This window comes from Mandrillus leucophaeus, unplaced genomic scaffold (assembly GCF_000951045.1).
Source record: "Mandrillus leucophaeus isolate KB7577 unplaced genomic scaffold, Mleu.le_1.0 Scaffold621, whole genome shotgun sequence".
Classification (NCBI taxonomy): Eukaryota; Metazoa; Chordata; class Mammalia; order Primates; family Cercopithecidae; genus Mandrillus; species Mandrillus leucophaeus.
The window spans coordinates 1,478,008-1,493,996 of NW_012106709.1; the positions used below are offsets into that span (position 1 = coordinate 1,478,008).

The 15,989-nt window shown below is 39.4% G+C and overlaps 1 protein-coding gene across 1 annotated transcript in view; it reads right to left on the bottom strand.

The window, feature by feature from the left end:
- Positions 1-7,548: 7,548 nt before the first annotated feature.
- ARMC1 (armadillo repeat containing 1) overlaps positions 7,549-15,989 on the bottom strand; it is a 25,591-nt gene continuing 17,150 nt past the window's right edge. Inside the window, exons 4-6 of the mRNA XM_012000211.1 lie at positions 10,516-10,632; positions 10,357-10,431; positions 7,549-9,679 (exon numbers count right to left, since the gene is read on the bottom strand). Of these exons, the coding sequence (XP_011855601.1) occupies positions 9,488-9,679; positions 10,357-10,431; positions 10,516-10,632 (384 nt within the window). The 3' untranslated portion in view covers positions 7,549-9,487. The remainder of the gene's footprint in view (positions 9,680-10,356; positions 10,432-10,515; positions 10,633-15,989) is intronic.

A 15,989-nucleotide genomic window follows, 5' to 3' on the forward strand; every position in this document is an offset into this window, starting at 1 on the left:
TCAAGTTCTGGCTTAAACCACAATTTATCCAGAAAGCCTACCCTGACTTTCCCACTGCCCAACCCCACAAACACTAGGTCTTCCAAATCTACTGTGCAACTTCCTGATACAACACATTTGTGGTTATCTGTCCTATGACCTTCCTTCCTATAAGACTATGAATCCTGTGAAGATCCTGTCTATAATTCCACCAAGTAGCACCATGAATGGAACAATGTAGGTTTTCAAATATTTGGTAACCGACTTTAATGACATAACTGAAAAAAAAAGTACCCTTTAAGTGCTATACTCAGGTAGAAGCCTGTGACTCCCTTTAGCATGAGTCGGGAATTGTTGGCATTTCTCTTTCTCTGTGTCTTCCCTGAATTTCACCAACCAGAAAGGCCATACCATATAGCGTAAAAAAGTACCTTCATTTTTTGTTTCTAATAAAACTTTGGTGGAGGTGATAAGACATCGCTTGGCCTATTTTTTTTTTTTTTTTGAAACGGAGTGTCAATCTTGTCACCCAGGCTGGACTGCAGTGGCAAAATCTCGGCTCGTTGTAACCTCCATCTCCCGGGTTCAATCGATTCTCCTGCCTCAGCCTCCCAAGTAGCTGGGATTATAGGCATCTGCCACCACGCCCAGCTAATTTTTGTATTTTTAGTAGAGACAGGGTTTCACCATGTTGGCCAGGCTGGTCTCGAATTCCCGACCTTAAGTGATCCACTTGCCTCGGCCTCCCAAAGTGCTGGGATTACAGGCGTGAGCCACTGCGCCCAGCCCTTGGCCTGTTTTATTATAACATTAGGAAACTTTATAGTGAAGGAAAAATATTGATTTTCTTTCCCATCTTAGACTGTAACTAATTGATCAGGATCTCAATTTTTCTTTAACTCATTAACTTACAGTTGCCTATACTTGTTATTTACTATTCAATCACAGGAGGAAAATTCCTGTAGATTTCCATCTCCACGAGTTTTACTACATATACTACTTCCATTAAAAGTCAAATAAAAGGGCTGGGGAGCAGTGGCTCATGCCTGTAATCCCAGCACTTTGGGAGGCTGAGGCGGATGGATCACCTGAGGTCAGGAGTTCGAGACTAGCCTGGCCAACATGGCGAAACCCTGTCTCTACTAAAAATGTAAAAATTAGCTGGGCGTGGTGGCGGGCGCCTGTAATTCCAGCTACTCAGGAGGACTGAGGCAGGGGAATCGCTTGAACCTGGGAGGTGGAGGTTGCAGTGATCCGAGATCGTGCCATTGCACTCCAGCCTGACCAACAAGAGCAAAACTCTATCTAAAAAAAAAAAAAAAAAGTTAAGTAAAAGATCAGGCCAGGCAGTGGCTCACACCTGTAATCCCAGCACTTTCGGAGGCCAAGGCGAGTGGATCACGAGGTCAGGAGTTAGAGACCAACCTGGCCAACATGGTGAAATCCCATCTCCACTAAAGATACAAATAATTAGCTGGGCATGGTGGTGTGCACCTGCAATCCGAAATACTCGGGAGGCTGAGACAGGAGAATCACTTGAACCTAGGAGGCGGAGGTTACAGTGAGCTGAGATCGCGCTATTGCACTCCAGGATGGACACAAGGCGAGAGTCTATCTCAAAAAAAAAAAAAAAGTAAAATCAAAACTAAAAGCGTAAACACCCATATAAGCAAAAGTTTTACTGTATACATCTTTATTTTACATACAAGTTATCTTAAAGCAGTGTACTTTTTCTCTGAGCTTCTGCACTGACAGGTGATGACTCATTTTTCCCTTGAAGTTTATTTCCTAAAACTGAGTCTGGCTTCTGACTCAGCTCTTTCTCAGTCTGCTTTATGGTGTCATCCACATTTGCTTTAACTCTGTTTTAAGGTAGGTAAAGTTGATTTTCCATGTATTTCTTTTTCCATCTTCTTTTATTCCCTACTATCATCTTCAATTCATTCTATGCCACTTTCTTACCATTCAGTTTTCTAATTCATTTCTAAAGTAAAATTTTTCCTTTTCAACCAATCACATAAATACTTTTCCCCTGAAAGTGCATTTTCCATTGCCCAATTTTGTTCCTTCTGCATAACTGGAATATTTCTATTTGCTACAGATCACACACAGAGTATTAGTGTTAATGTGTCCTAATGTACTATCTTCCACCTGAAATAATTAAATATGAGAAAAATAGTACTTACACAACTTATTAAACTTCTTACCAGAGGAGAATTGGTTAGAAAAGGACTTCAGAGTCAGTAAGGGCCAGAAAGAACCTCAGGATACAGGCTGGTCCTGAAGCCACCAGTAAAGAGGAGGCTTGGGGTTAGGCTTCAATTTGGCTTGATAAGGAAGGGGGCAGTGCAAAAGGGGAAGCACAAGGTTTGAAAGAGATCTCTGCTGTCATAATCTACATAATGAACCTATTAAGGAATGAAGATACAAATGACACAAAATCAGTGGCTAAATATACAGCAGACTGTTTAAGTGCTGAAAAAGTTTGAACAACTGGGAAATAAATCAGCAAGAACCAAAACAAACGTGGACAGCTTCATGGAATAGCCAGTTCTTGAAGAACAGATAGAATTTTTTAAGTTGAGGAGAAGAGAATGAGTGGACTCCCAAGCACATAATGCAAGTTTTACTGAAGTTTAAAGATGTCAATTTAAGTAAAAATAAGAGTGTCAGGTCAATTCACAGGAAAGGAGAGCAGGTTATGGTGATTCCTGAAAACATAAGAATTTAGACTTGACACAGTAAGCCATAAATGCTTATAAGCAGAAGAGTAGAAAAAATCAAATGGCTAATGTTGAAAAATGCTGAAAATGTTGAAAAGAATACAAAAAGAAAAAAAAAAAACAATAAAAATCTTAAATGTGCAATAACTAAATCATGCTTCTCAACCTGGGCTCAGTCTCATTCACAGCAATTATTTGGGCAATAGACTTAAAAGGTCACTAAGAAGGACCTCTGAGATTTAAATACCAGCCCTGCCACTGATTAGTTTTTAAGTGTACTTAAGACCAGTTACTTTATTTCAGACAAGATCAGGCACGTTCAGGGTGATATGACCAGTTACCTTATTTCTAAGCTTTAGTTTCCTGTGTAAAATGGGTAAGAAAAAGCCCAGCTCACTGGACCACTGTAATAATTAAAGGAAATAACACAAGTAAAGGTCCAATAGATAGTGTGGGATATAGTAAGTGCTCAAGTAGTGTTAAAAGTTATTAAGGCTGGGCACAGTGGCTCCCGCCTATAATCCCAGCACTTTGGGAGTCTGAGGCGGGTGGATCACCTGAGGTCAAGAATTTGAGACCAGCCTGGCCAACATGGGATAACACAGTGAGAAGTTGAGGGGAACCACTCTCACACCTTGCTGGAATACTCTCTAAGGAGGCAAGAACTATCAAAATTAAAAACCTAGCCTTTGGCCCATTTCCACATCAAGTAATCATTCCTACAGCTATACTTATACAGCACTATTTTTTTAAGAGTAAAAGATTACAAAGCACTAAATAAATCATGGAACATTAATATAGTATAATACTTTGAAGCTGTAAAAGAAGGGAGCTGCTTTATACATGAATATACAGTAACTTCTAAGATACACTTTAAGGGAAAAAAGTAGGTGCAGGGGCCGGGCGCGGTGGCTCACGCCTGTAATCCCAGCACTTTGGGAGGCCGAGGCGGGCGGATCACGAGGTCAGGAGATCGAGACCATCCTGGCTAACACGGTGAAACCCCGTCTCTACTAAAAATGCAAAAAATTAGCCGGGCGAGGCGGCGGGCGCCTGTAGTCCCTGCTACTCGGGAGGCTGTGAACCCGGGAGGCGGAGCTTGCAGTGAGCCGAGATCGCGCCACTGCACTCCAGCCTGGGCGACTAAGTGAGACTCTGTCTCAAAAAAAAAAAAAAAAGTAGGTGCAGGATATCACACTACCATTTGCATGGGGAAAAAATATGAAAAAGTTAGTAAATTTGTAGAATCTCTCTGATGGGCATAAAACATTAGTAAAAATGGCTGTCCCTGGTTAGAGGAACCAATAACTAAGGTTCAAAAGAAGACAAGCAGGACTTTCCGTTGGATGCCTTTTTTTTTTGAGACGGAGTTTCACTCTTGTTGCCCAGGCTGGAATGCAATGGCGCAATCTCGGCTCACTGCAACCTCCACCCCCCTGGGTTCAAGCAATTCTCCTGCCTCAGCCTCCCGATAGCTGGGATTACAGGCATGTGCCACCACGCCTGGCTAATTTTGTAGCAGAGATAGAGTTTTACCACGTTGGTCAGGCTGGTCTCGAACTCCTGACCTCAGATGATCTGCCCACTTCAGTCTCCCAAACTGCTGGAATTACAGGTGTGAGCCACCACGCCCGACCCTGGATGCCTATTTTTACAAGATGGAGTCTTGCCATGTTGCCCAGGCTGAACTTGAACTCCTGTACTCAAGCAATCCTTCTGCCTCAGCCTTCTGAGTAGCTAGGACTCCAGGTACATGTCACCACACCCAGTTCTGGATGCCTATTTTGAAAATGTTGCCAATGTAAAAAAAATTGTAAAAAGATAAATGAAAATAAAATGAAACAAGATGTTCACAGTTACCTAGACTATCTATGTTGTGACATGACAGGTGGTTTGTGCTTTCTTATGCATTTCTGTAATATATTGAGCTTATTTTCATAACAAAATATTTTAAAGAAGAGTATAAAGGAGGAAATTCCCGAAAAGATTACAAAAAAGATCTAGAGGGTAGGATGAATATGGAATATTTATGCTATAATAGGCAAGGCTAAATAAAGCAGACTGTTATTCTAACAATGAGATATACAACTGTGCCTTCCATAGTCTGAACTAATCCTAGCAAAACTGTGAAAGGCTAGGCTGGCGACTAAACTCTCAGGGCATTTTTGATGCTGCACAAAGCAGTCTAAACTTCAGTCCATAGGCTTTTGTTGACATTAGAGCTGAAAATGATGAAAATACTATTAAGATGAAACTCATATAACAGAATGGGCCATTCTAGGAGGAAGAGTAGCCTATTTCTGGCCAACAGGCATATCTTATACGGCTCTAGTAGTGTCTGATAGGTCTGGAAGAGCCATAAAGTCCAAAAGCTGTGCATTCTCAAAGCCAGCCACCCATATGAGGATAATGTGGTTTCCTTTAGACAGGTGCTGTTTTCCTGTGCTGTCGCCTGACTAGGCTTATTGCTTTTATATACTTAACTTTTCTGGTCTCCAGACACTGAGTTTCTGACTGCTAACAGGTACCTGAATTAAGTCCCCAGACCAGATACAAGCCAAAGGGTCTGGACTAGAAGGGTGGTGGTAAATCTGGAAAGGCACAGCGGAGGAACACAAGATGCAGGCTGCCTTCTGGGGGAGTACAGACTCAGGAGCCAAAATGCCCAGGTTTGAGTCCTGGCTTCCCCACTTACTAGGTCCATAACCTGGCACCAATGAGTTACTTAATCTGTCTCGTTTTTCCCCATCTGTAAAACTGTGATTTAAGAGTACCTACCTCATAGTGGTTTAGGGTTCAGTGAATAAATATTTGTAAAGCATTAGCATAGTACATGGCACAGAATTCATTTTTGTTAAAATTTATTGCATGCCTACCATGAGCTCAGTTCTAACAAAAATTAAAATTCAGACTTTACATTTGATAGGTACTGCAAAGGAAAAAAAGTGCAATCAAAGTTGACAGTACAGTGGAGGTTTAGCAATTATCTACAAAAAGGTAATTAAAATCCTGACAATAAATGAATTATCCAAGGGAGAAAATTTAGATAAAAATCAAAGAGCAGATGACTAAGCCTAAAAAAAATAAAAATAAATAAAAATTTCAAAAAACAAAAACTCTCTGATTGGATGTGTGAAGACAGGAAGATGAGGAGTCAGATAAAGCATGATTAGAATAGTGTTTGAAGGCCAGGCGAGGTAGCGCACATCTGTAATCCCAGAACTTTGGAAGGCCAAGGAGGGCAAAGCACTTGAGGCCAGAAGTTCAAGACTAGCCTGGCCAACAGGGTAAAACCCTGTCTCTACCAAAAATACAAAAATTAGCCAGGCTTGGTGGCAGGTGCCTGTAATCCCAGCTACCGGGGAGGCTAAGACATGAGAATCGCTTGAACCCTGGAGGCGGAGGTTGCAGTGAGCCAAAATCACACCACTGCACTCCAGCCTGGGCAACAGAACAAGACTGTCTTTAAAAAAAAAAAAAAAAAAAAAAAAAGGGTTACCACTTGAGAAACTTCCAGTAACAATAAATCCATTGCACACCGGTAAATTAGTTTTCAAAACACTCATCTCTCACTGGATCCTAATAATGGCCCCATGAGGCAGAGGAATCATCTCCATTTTACTAATGAAAAAAGTTTAGAAGTTAAAATATTGCCTAGGATCACACAGCTTATCAGTTATAAAACAGAAAATAAAAACCACTATTTTATGTATATCATTTTCTCCTGTAAAAATTCTGTAAGAATCAGGATAATTCTAGCTCCATTCAATGCAGCAAATATTATGCCCCCTCCCATTTTTTAAAAATAAAAACCAAATGACTAAATGAAGACATTTGCTTTTTATTTGAGATAGGGTCTCGCTGTGTCATCTAGGCTGGCATTATCACGGCTCACTGCAGCCTCAATCTTCTAGGCCCAATCAATCCTCCCACCTCAGCCTCCCAAGTAGCTGGGACTACAGGTACTTGTCACCACAGCTAGCTATTTTTTTTTTTTTTTGTACAGTCAAGGTTTCACCATGTTCCCCAGGCTGGTCTCAAACTCCTGGGCTCAAGCAATCCTCCCCACCTTGGCCTCCCAAAATGCAGGGATTACAGGTACGAGCCACTGTGCCTGGCTGAAATGTGTTAAATATTGATGTCAGAAATAAGCATGCCCAGAAAAAATACATATGACATTTTTCCTTTTGCCCAACAAGTATGTTTATGTTTTACTGATTTTTAAAAAAACTTTGCTCATTTCCCCTAAAAAATATCTGAGCATTTACTATAAGTCAGGCACAGCTACAATGTTAATGTGAAGACTCACATCATTATTGTACCCCATAAATATGCACAAATATTATGTGTCAATGCAAAGCAAAACTTAAAAAAGAAAGATTCTCTTCTCAGAGAGCTTAGTAGGGAAGAGACACTGGTAAATATGCAATTTTGATATAATGTGATAGATGCTGCAATGAGTATATGCCCAGGAGCAGTGATCCAATCTGGGGAGAGGCAGGTGTGGTGTCAGGAAGGAAACAAATGGAGGATGCGTGGGAATTAGTCAGGTGGCACAACTGCAGGGAACTGGGAAAGTGTGCCAGGCAATGTGTGTACACATAGGCTTAAGAGTAATCAACATAGGGAAACATCACACACCAGGGCCTGTCGGCGGGTGGGGGGAAGGGGAGGGAGAGCATTAGGAAATATACCTAATGTATGAGGGGCTTGAAACATACATGACGGGTTGACAGGTACAGCAAACCACCATGGCACATCTATACCTATGATACATTCTGCACATGTATCCCAGAACTTAAAATAAAATTTAAAAATAATCAATAATACTTATACCACAAGTATATAATATCCACTCAATTTTAATTATGTTACCTTTTATTATTTTACAATGTATTTCAAAAAATGCTGTTACAGTTGCCTTAACTGCTCTATATGATCTGGAATAAAGAACTCTTAGAATTAGAACACACAAACATCAAGCAGTAATACCTACTTGTCCTGAAACATTACTACCAAAGGGATGTAGTTTTTAAATAAGCAGATGCGTGGCAATGCAAAATAAAATACAAATTTGTTAGAACAGTAAACTTTGCTTTAATGGTTATAGAAAGAAGGTGGTTTTATTTTCTTTTTTCAATACATCTGGTTCTGGCAGCAAGTTATATTATGCATTTAGAGCAATAGGTGCCCTGAAAGTTGTTGGGTTTTTTTTGTTTTTTTGTGTTTTTTTTTTTTTTTCAGTTTGTGTGTGTCACTTGAATGAGAAACCAAACACATGAAAAAAAAATATCCTCAATGCCTCCAGTAACTCTCTCTCCAGAAGGTGATAATGTTAGTGACCTCAAGACTCTCACTGATGATGGTATTTTACAATGAAAACACAAGGAAACCTTTTGGGGTCCAATTTTCACATCATGTTCTCCAAATAGTAAAATAGCAGCTCTGCATGTTGATGAAAAGAAATTTCAGTTTCTTCTTGTTTTTAATCATATCAACATTAATATGTATCTAGATTAATTTCCAAAAAAGAAAATTTTAGTTACCAAATATTTCAGAAATTTAATAAAGTATTACATATATGTAATTAGCACTTAACTACCAAAAAAAGTATTATATGTGTATTATTTATTTATCTTACCTTCACTGAAGTTCTTTTTTTCTGGCTGGACATGAGAAACAGGATTAAGCGATCAATCCTGGCTTTATTTCTTCATAAGCTATAATTTGGGTCTTTTTCATTCAACACAACTGCAGCATTTTCATAAAAAATTCACAAAAGGCAATACAAAGAAACACCTACTGAATAGAATTCTGTCGAGCAATTCATGTTTTAAAGTTAGACTCTATACCAAAGTGGCATTAGGGTATTATAGGCATTTGATTTTTGTTTTCTTTTTTTCAGTTTGTCAGTTCTTTACTACATTATCTTTTTCTAGCAGGAGATAACGTATAATCACAAAGTAAGGCCTAGAGACCATTTACAGTTGTTTGCAATATCATGATCAGATTTAACTCTCAAGAGCTGATATAAGCCAAAGTGAAAAGAAGTCAACCAGAACCACATTTGGTCACATTCAAATAGTCTCCAAAAACACTTCACTAATATACATGTTTCCTTCTTCTTGACTGATTTTGTGTTAATTTTATTAAAATTATAATGAATAAGGCTGCAAAATTTTTGTAGAGTTGTTTTTCTAGGGGACTATGTTCAAATGAATGTTTTTACTTTGCAAAATGTCATTAGTAATGTCCTTTCTATAAACATGGTTGGCAAAATAAAAAGGCACAAAAGAGGGTAACAAGAAATGTTTCCAGCTTTCAGTGAAGAGTACAAAGCATGTATCCTTCATGAAGAAAAACACAGTAAAATATTCAGTAATTCATGCACAACTTGAGCTACAAGAAAACTTTTCTTCAGGTAGGTCCTGAGGCTTGAGGAGAAAACGAGTTTTCCTAATCACGTGCTTCATGTAAAATAAAATGTAAAGCTGCACATACACGTGTGTTTTAACAGTGGACCCATGGTTTTTAAATATGAGGCAATTAAATGAAAGAAAACAAAACCAAAATACTTTCATAACAAAGCAACTCCATCCGTAGCCTGTCCTTTTTACCACTCAGTGGGGTAAAATGTCCAATAAAATGTAAAATGCAGCATACGCAATCATGTAATCTAAAAACTTTTCATGATAACTTATTGCAAATTGCACTTGACAGTTCACCACAACAATGGAAAACTGGCCCCTTGTTGGTTCACACAGTCCTTGAGCCCCAAAGTGAAGTCACCAATAAAATGATCTGGATAAAAAGTTTGCAGCTGTGCTCAGCCAGCTAGCTCCACCTTCTGGGTGTGAGCCAACCCGGGACACCGCTTTGTCCTGTTCCTTTGTGGGACTCTCATCCTCAGGCAGGTAGTCAGGTAGCTCTGTGTTCTGTTCTACTTCCACAGGAGTATCTTGGAATGGGACCAACATCTGATACAGAAAATATTAACAGTTATTACAAAATCAACTTTACCCCTTATTCTAATTACCATGGTTATTCTCAGGGTAAACTTTCCTCTTCCATGACAGTAGGCCCAATTGCTGAGCAGCGTCAATACAGAAAGGAGTAAGCAGAGTACAAGTAAGAACTCAGAAGCTGATCTGCTGAAATTCTAGGAGTAAATGAGCAACCTTTCTCTGTGTAATAATGACTAAAGCAAGTGTCTAGCCACTGCAGGCCACTGGATAGCCATGGAACCTCCCATCTATGTGATGGGAACCCAAATGAGCTCAAGGCATATTTGTTTCCCCCATCACAAAGCTAGTGAAGAGAGTAGCAAGATACAAGGATTTTCACCCTATTTACTTGCTCAGTGGATACACCTTTATTTTTTGGATTGTCAAAATTAGTTAAGGTTATGAAGAAAGTATTTAAAAATAAATGCAAGGAAGACACATATCCTTTATTTCCAGGTAAAAATCGGCAAGAGCAGACTCTGATATCCACAAAAGATGTCTCTATATTTCTAAAATAGTTAACTGTTAACTAAGAAACAGCACATCCTTACATACTTGGCACTATTAATTTAGAAATACTGGCAATCTGCTAGCCATAAAAAATAACTGAGAGTGAGTTAGATATAAAGAAAATTAAATACAACTTTTACCTCTTCTCCACTTTCACTTTTCACAACTTGCTGAGCTTTCATAACCTTGGTTGATGCTATTGCTGATGCCAAAGCCTAAGTCAAGATAAAAAGGAACGACTTTGAAACTGAATTGTTTACCTGTAATCTTAAACATATTAAGCATTTTAAAATACTTACCTCAGCTTTCAAATCTGAACGGATTCGCACCACACACCTTTGAACAGCCATTTGAAAAGTAAAGCTAATAACACCTTTAATTTTTAACAAAGCCTCTTCACATAGATTTCTCCGAGACTGAAAAAGTAAAAGCAAATTGTTATGAAAATAGGTAAATAAAAGGTAATAAATCAGCTAAAACCAAGTTATATTTTGGAGGGGGGAAGGCAGCAAATGACCTATTTCAGTTTTACCATCTTATTTCAGGGCAAAGAGTGGGGGAGTGCTTAGTCAAATTTTTTAAATTTTATAAGATCAACAGAATAGTAATTCCTAAATTTTTAAAGCTTCAATACTAATATGAAGTTTTAATAATTTTTTTAATCAGAAAGAAGTTAGCCAAGGATAATTTACATCTTAAATAAAGCAGAACACAATACAGGGGAAAAAATACCACAAAGCAGAAAAGCAGAGGTTCTTCTAGCTCACGGGTGGGGAAAACCATAGTCCACCAGCTGTTGTTGTAAATAAAGTTTTATTGGAACACAAGCACACCCATTTGTTTACATATTATCTGAGGCTAGTTTCATGCTAATACAGCGTTAGTAGTTATGACAGAGCCCATCGTGGTCTACAAAGCCAAAAATATTTACTTTCTGGTCCTATAAAGAAAAGGTTTGGCCAGGTGTAGTGGCTCACGCCTGTAATCCTAGCACTTTGGGAGGCTGAGGCGGGTGGATCACGAGGTCAGGAGTTAAAGAACAGCCTGGCCAATATGGTAAAACCCCATCTCTACTAAAAATACAAAAATCAGCTGGGCATGGTGACGTGTGCCTGTAGTCCCAGCTGCTCGGGAGGCTGAGGCAGGAGAATCACTTGAACCCGGGAGGCGGAGGTTGCAATGAGCTGAGATTGTGCCACTGCACTCCAGCCTAGGTGACAGAGCGAGACTCCATCTCAAAAAAAAAAAAGAAAAGAAAAGAAAAGAAAAGGTTTATGATCCACACTCTAGCCTAAAAATCTCCAGGGATAAATTCTAATAGACTGAAGTTAGAATTAGTGAGCATTCACTGTTTAAGTCCCTATTCCTTAAATCACCTGGTATTATAAATATCACTGCATCATTCATTTATGGCATTCTTATGGTTACCATTGCATTCTCAAGGGTTAGACATACCTTATGTGGTTCTCATTTTCCTAATACTCTTCAAAACACAATATAACATGTACCCTTCAATGCTTCAATGCAGGGTACTGCATTATCCTGGCCTTCCACTTCCCCACTGATTATTCCAGCTCTGTCTCACCTTAACTCCAAAGTCCAGTGCCTACACTGACTTTCTTTCTGCTTCAACCCTCAGGAGATTATTCTCATCACTTTAGCCATCACTAACATTACTAACTCCAATATGACTTTCTTATTTTCATTTGTCTGTCAGACATATCCACTTTACCATCAAGTGGTCATCTCAACACAAGATCCAAAGAGAAAATGGAAAAAGTAACTGCATTTTCTCCTCATAGCTCCCTCTACCTCTGGCCCACATACACCAAATCACACACTCTACATTTTCTGATTTCTGTATTGAGAACAAGTTTTCATTTATATTTCTGAGGGGTCAATCTGCAATTGACCCATGTGCCAAGTCTGTAGACTATATCCAGTTTTCAAACTTATTTCCACATCCTTCAGAACAACTGCTCACATCATTGCTCATCTCCCTACTTCTGCATTTCAACCCTACTCAGGGAGGCCTGGGACGCGACAGTCTGTGGCACAGCACGGGCCCACAGTGGGCTCATCTGGAGCACTGTGTCTGGACCCTGCTCTGCAGGGGCCTGCATTTGGTGAAGCCCTCTTACAGGATTGGTGTCAAATAGCACCATGTTTATCTCGTCCACATATTCAACACCAGGTAAACTTAAAAGTGAAGTAAAGCTCGCACAATATATGTAAGTTAGGATATTATTAATCTGATCTCTTATTTCAAATGTGAGTAACATGAAAAGTAGAAAAACAACTTGTCTAATTTACCACAGGTAGAGTCTGGTACTAAATGCCAACCACATGCCACAGTGAGAAACGAGATTCGTAAGTCTAATTTATCTTTATTTCAACATAAATTAACACACTTTTTTAGCAAGCTTATTGTCTGCCTCCTCCAACTATGCTAGCTCCAAGAGAGGAAAAAGTTTTGCTTTTTGGTCATCACTGTATCCCTGGTATCTAAAATAATGCCTAACATTAGGTGCTCTCTTTTATTGTAAAAATTAGTACATTCTACCATGTGAACTTTTAGATTGGGAAATAAACTTCCAAAATCATCAGACTGATTGGTATTATTTTAAGTCTACAAATTTAGGAAGAACTGACATCCTTACAAACTTTCAGAAACAGGCATTTCATTCCACTTACTCCAGTCTTCTTATAACACTGAGGACATTTAATTTTTTTTATTGAGTCTCTTATGTTCTTATTAAGAATAGCCTTGCTACTATCACACTGATCATTAAGTTTAAAAAAACAAAAAACAAAAAACAAAAAATACCCCTGCACTCTTCCTAGCTGTTTGTTTTGTTTGGGAGAGTAAAACTACTTTTCTCCTTTTAAGAAGTGACTGATTTCCATATATTTAATAATGTCACTGGATTTTTAAAATATTTTTAAGAAATTTCAGATCATTCTCCTGGATTTTCTGTATTTACAGCAGTATCAATAGCAAATTATCAAATTATTGACTTACTGATATTATACTAAAGTATTTCATTATGTTAAATCATATTTACAACTCCAGGATAAAACTAGATTGTTTTTAGGAAATTATAATATTGTGATTAAAAGTTCAATTCTGGGCCAGGAGCAGTGGCTCACGCTTGTAATCCTAGCACTTCGCGAGGACGAGGCAGGTGGATCACCTGAGGTCAGGAGTTCAAGACCAGTCTGACCAACAAGGCAAAACCCTGTCTCTACTAAAAATATAAAAAAATTAGCCGGGTGTGGTGGCGGGTGCCTGTAACCCCAGCTACTTGGGAGGCTGAGGCACGAGAATCACTTGAACCCAGGGGCTGGAGGCTGCAGTGAGCTGAGATCGTGCCACTTCACTCCAGCCTGGGCAAAAGAGCAAAACTCTGTCTGAAAAAAAAAAAAAAAAAAGTTCAATTCTGAAGTCACACTACCTAGTAGTCCAAAAAATGTTGACTAAGCTAAAGTTACATAGGTGGAGCAAACAGTTAAGTTATTTGACCATTCTAAACTCAACTTCCCCTTCTATTATAACCTAGCACTTTGGGAGGCCGAGGGAGGCAGATCACTTGAGGTCAGGAGTTCAAAACCAGACTGGGCAACAGAGTGAAACCTCTATAAAAATACAAAAAAATTGGCGGGCCATGGTGGTGGGCATCTTTAATCCCAGCTACTTGGGAGGTTGAGGGAGGCAGAGGTTGCAGTGAGCCAAGATCGTGTCACACTGAACTCCAGCCTGGGCGACAGAGTGAGACTCTGTCTCAAAAACAAATAAAGAAAGATATACAAATAAAGAAAGAAAAAAGATATACACCTCTCTGTGCTGCTTGTCAGAACTGAATGAGAGAATCGATGGAATAAACTTATCACTAGTGCTAGGCTATGTCACCAAAAACATGTTAACATGATAGTACAGTACTAGAGTTAACTTGCTAATATTTCATTTTGGACTTTGACAATCATATTTTTACTATACATTGGCCTATATGTTTGTTTGTTTGGTTTCTGCTGTTTCTTTTTTTTGAGACAGATTCTCACTATGTTGACTAGGCTGGTCTTGAAATCTTAGGCTCTAGCGATCTTCCTGCCTTAGCCTCCCACATAGCTGAGATTACAGGCATGTGCCACTACACCTGGCTAGCCTATATTTTTGTGTGTGCTTTGCTGGGTTTTATTAGTTGATTTGTGCTAGCTTTAAAAAGAAACTGTATTATTCTTATTCATTAAAATTAAATACATGGTATTGGAGATATTTTATATATTTTAAGATCTTCCAGTGAATCAATTTATCTTTATCAGAACTTGCTTTCTAGAAATTGTCTCATGATCCCACTTTCAGTAAGATAGCTGTGGACTGATTTGGCTCTGATAATATGCATATGGAAGGTTTCTTCTCAAGCTTATTTACTAAACCCCAAATCCTGAGCCTAAGCACCTCAAACACAACTAGAAAAAGCTGTGGGCCAGGCACGATGGCTCACAATCCCAACACTTTGGGAGGCCAAGGCAGGTGGATCACATGGTCAGGAGTTCGAGACCAGCCTGGCCAACATAGTGAAACCATGTCTCTACTAAAAACACAAAAATTAGATGGGCATGGTGGCGGGCGCCTGTAGTCTCAGCTACTTGGGAGACTGAGGCAGGAGAATCATTTGAACCTGGGAGGCAAAGGTTGCAGTGAGCCAAGATCACGCCACTGCACTCCAGCGTGGGGGACAGAGTGAGACTCTTGTCTCAAAAAAAAAAAAAAAAAAAAGAAAAAAGCTGTGAATAATCTAATGTAACCTACCTGGCATTGCTAAAGAGGTAAGTGGTAATCTACCAACTGCTACCCCAAATACGTAAAGTTATATAATCTCTGTGCAAGGTAACTTCAGGGGAACTTCCAGTTGCAGTCCAGATGGATTAACAGGGACCAGATTTAGCCTCTAAACAACTAAAAATATAGACAAAATAAACATTTTTGTGTGTGTGTGACAGGATCTCACCCTGTTGCCCAGGCTGGAGTACAATGGCACAATCTCAGCTCACTGCAACCTCTACCTCCCAGGTTCAAGGGATTCTCCTGCCTCAACCTCCTGAGTAGCTGGGATTACAGGCGTGCACCACCACACCCCACTAATTTTTTGTATCTTTAGTAGAGACGAGGTTTCACCATGTTGGCCAGGCTGGTCTTGAACTCCTGACCTCATGATCCACCTGCTTCAGCCTCCCAAAGTGCTAGGATTATAGGTTTGAGCCACTGCACCAGGCTGACAAAATAAAATTTAAGGCCGGCCGCAGTGGATCATGCCTGTAATCCAAGCACTTTGGGAGACCAAGGCAGATGGATTACCTGAGGTCAGGAGTTCGAGACCAACCTGGCCAACATGGCGAAACCCCGTCTCTACTAAATAAAAAATTAGCTGGGTGTGGTGGCGGGCACCTGTAATCCCAGCTACCTAGGAGGCTGAGGCAGGAGAAAGGCTTGAACCCAGGAGGTGGAGGTTGCAGCGAGCCGAGATTGTGCCATTGCACTCCAGCCTGGGCAACAAGAGCAAAACCCTGTCTCAAAAAAAAAAAAAAAATTTTAAAACCAATGACACTAGAAAACATGCTTCTATCCGGGCTTGAAGTTTTATTTATGGCATGATTTTTGCTACAAATTCAATTTCTTTAGTAGATATACAATTAATCAGGTCATCTTTTTCTTCTTGAGTGAGCTTCAGTCATCTGTGTCTTTCATGAAACCTGTTTCATCTACATTATGAAA